The 3,454-nt window shown below is 41.4% G+C and overlaps 1 protein-coding gene across 1 annotated transcript in view; it reads left to right on the top strand.

The window, feature by feature from the left end:
* The window catches only part of LOC109287147 (bone morphogenetic protein 2-like), a 9,533-nt gene that overhangs the window by 534 nt on the left and 5,545 nt on the right, over nucleotides 1-3,454 (top strand). The window contains exons 2-4 of the mRNA XM_019502111.1: nucleotides 15-219; nucleotides 794-933; nucleotides 1,793-1,909. Of these exons, the coding sequence (XP_019357656.1) occupies nucleotides 15-219; nucleotides 794-933; nucleotides 1,793-1,909 (462 nt within the window). The remainder of the gene's footprint in view (nucleotides 1-14; nucleotides 220-793; nucleotides 934-1,792; nucleotides 1,910-3,454) is intronic.

Below are 3,454 nucleotides of genomic sequence, written 5' to 3'. Positions count from 1 at the left end.
CGCCCGCGCCGCAGGGCCGGCCCGGGGAGCTCCTCAGCGCGGCCATGCAGCGCCTGCAGCAGGTCTTCGACATCCCCGAGCTGCCCCGCGACGTCCTGCCCCGCAGAAAGCCGCCCCAGTTCATGGTGGACCTCTTCAACAAGGTGGCGGACTCCGACGGCATCACCAAGGCCGCCGAGCTGCTGGAGGGCAACGTGGTGCGGAGCTTTGAAGACCGAGGTGAGCGGAGGCCGGGCCGGGCGCGCGTGGCCGTGGCTGGGAGGTGGAAGGGTGGTGCCGGGCAAAGCGAGGCGGGCTGCGAGGCAAGGGGTCTCCCGTGGCACGGGAGGCTGTTTTGGTCGCAGAGATCTTCACTGCGCCCTCCCCAGACAGACACTTCGTTTCATGGAGGCTGCAGGGATCCGGGTGGTAGCCGTATTGGTCTAGACTGGAGGAAAGGGCAGTCGGGACTCGTAGAGAGGGTATCTTTTATTACACCGACGAGATTTTTGCAAAAAAAAAAACAAAAAAACCCAAAACTTTTAATTTGTAGGCTGCAGCGTTTTGATTTGCTGCCTACATCTACTTTTAAGTCTGTGTTCACTACACTGCCTTCTGCTGCCACCTCCGAAAAGAACTAGAGCTGTGTAGAGCTGAGCATATCTCCGAAGATATGTTGCCATTAACTGGAAAATCAAATTATTCCCATCCCAATTATGTCGCGTGTGTTGTGCCCAGCGGACACACTGATTTGGAAAGAAATAAATACACAGCAACAGCAGCAGCAACAACAACAACAATGTTTCTTTTCCAGTTTATTCTGATGAGTCTTATTTCTATTTCAACATCTCATCCGTTGGGAAGAATGAGCAAATGCTAAAAGCTGAGCTCAGAGTTTTCAAACTGAAGAAAACACACATGGCTGGAAAATCTCTGTTTCAACATTTTTGCAAAGTAAGTGGTGAGATTCTTTGTGCATTAATTAATTATTCATGTGTGCCATTAGGGTTAGTTATATGGGTGTGTTTAAGAAGATAAAGTCAAGAAAAGAAAGGTGAGTGAGACATGGGAGTGCAACCACCTGTTGTGTATATGCAAAACTGTTATGTTTTATTTGATTATTGCCAGCACTTTAGACCTTCCATCCACTACTTTTGCTTCCAGCCTGGAAAGAATTGTATCAAGGGTTTGGGCTTTGTTGATGAGCTATCTTTTTTTTTTCTCCTGAGAGACATCTGTGTTGTCAAACAGTCTACACTTTTATCTATGCAAAAGGGAGCAGGGCAATTTTCTGTTCCTTAAAGATGAGCTCAAGCCACAGCCATATTTTGAGATGCTTCAAATCCTGGTCCAAATCTTACTGCTTTAGTCCATTTCCAAGGAACCAAGAAATTTGCAAACCCAAATTTAAAAAGAAAACAACAAAGATGTTTTGGGACAATATCACGTAGTTGAAAGAGAGAGAAGTTATGGGCAAGTATTTTCCATATGTAGATACTTCTTTTCAAGAGTGTTTTCTCAACACCTTGGCACTCTGCCCAATGTTCCGTAATTTTAATATGCTTTTTTTCACTATGAATACCAAATATACATGTTCTTATGTGTCACTTTTCCCAACCTGACTGAGGTCAAGATAGGTATGCAAATGATACATTCTTGCCTTTTATGGAGCTAGCCAAAGGAAACTTCTTTTAATCTCCTTCTGAGGAGCAACAGAAATGTGAATCCATCCCAGAGGTGGAGCAAATGTGAATTTTTACTGTCCATCTTTCTGAAGATCATTTTGTTTTGTTGTTGTACTACTGTATTCAAGGTGGAAGTATATGAGATCTTGGAGAGTGGAAGTAAGCCCCAGAGAAGAAATCTCATTTCATCAAGATTATTGTCTTTGTACACAGAAGGCTGGGAGGTGTTCAATGTCACAGAGACAGTAAGCAAAGAATTCTTGCTTTTTTTTCTTTTTCTTTCTCTCTTTTTTGCTAAAGATATAACAAATGCATGGCCACTTTGGAATTTCATGGTTGCTTCTGTCCTATGCACTGTGGTCAATCAAAACTTCAGGTCAGTAGCAGAGATGGAGCTTTAAAGTCTTTAGCTTTAAAACCACAGGCTGGTAACACCTGAGCTATCAGGGAATTTATTAACTGGTAGGAACATAGAAGCTCTGAGAGACAAATCCCTAACTGCTCCATTAATAACTACAGAATTCTGACTACAGCATGTTAGTTTATGTGGTCTCAGGGTATATGGCTGATGTCTAAGGCAAGATTTTCTTGATTTACCATTATGCTATGACAGGGCAGAAGTAAGCTTGATTATGTATTTTAATTGTACTTTTTTGTTCTTTATTATATTTAGATTTCTTTGAACTGTAATTTTAATTCTAAGTTACTTAATTTCTTGGTTCATAATTTACTTCAAGGTTTTGTTAAATGATCAACATGTGGCCTTGGTCTTAACCTTATCTACAGTTTAACCTGTTTGTTTTGTTTCTCTTTGAATCTCCCTTGAGAATATACAATCTTTGAACATACATGAGTTGAAGATCCATAGTATCAACCTTAATTATTTGTTGTTGTTGTTATAACTTTTCAGGAGATTCAGTGACATGCTGGGTGCATCTACATGTTCATTAATGTGCCATAATTATGGTGCATTATGTTTAGTACCTATAATGACAGGTGCTAAGTTAAATGTCCATTAATTAGCACAGATGGGGTATTTTTGTGATGCTACTGCACATTAGACTAAATCTACTGCATATTAGTGCATAAGAATGGGCTTTTCCTGCCGCGCTAATGTGCGTTAGAGTCAGTCTTCTGCTCATTAAGCATCTGGTGTAGACACACCCACTGAGTCATCTCTTGCATCACAATGGCCTCAATGGAGAGTGATATGGTTTTGCCTATTAGCTCATAATCATGACAATCATATACAGTAATTATTAATCATTTTGCTTGGTTGCAGGCTAATTTATTCAAGTATAGCCTGTACATGAGTGTTAAATGAAGGTCTGTATTATTCTGTTATTAAGGTTACTAGGAAACAGAAAGATCTGATAAAGAACACTTAAGTTTCTGACAGGAATTTCAACTTGTAGACTAATCATTTTAATAGTAAATTATCAGGATATTCATTCTTAACGCTTTTGGGGAGTATGCTCTATGTGCTTCATATAAAAAGAGAGGCTCATTTCCTGATTTAAGTGCAAAATACAAATTTAGCTTTCCTCATGTAGTTGCAACTATCACCTCTTTTCTAATATAATAAAAGCCTTGGTCTGTCTGTCTTTCTGTCTGTCTGTAACACTTGCTGAACTGCCTATGCACCAATGGGCTGAGCAGGCAGGGGCAGGGCCAGCTGAGTTAAAACGGGAGCCCCTCCGCTGCTGCCATCTCCTCCTACAGCCTCCGGTGCGGGGGCTCCCCCTGTCTCACCTCCACAGAAGCAAAAAAAAAAAAAAAAAAAAAAGCCA

The sequence above is a fragment of the Gavialis gangeticus genome, unplaced genomic scaffold, assembly GCF_001723915.1.
Source record: "Gavialis gangeticus isolate Ggan-Ray unplaced genomic scaffold, GavGan_comp1, whole genome shotgun sequence".
NCBI lineage: Eukaryota > Metazoa > Chordata > Crocodylia > Gavialidae > Gavialis > Gavialis gangeticus.
The sequence above is the reverse complement of the archived record's forward strand: the minus strand, read 5'-3'. Positions and strand labels throughout refer to the sequence as shown.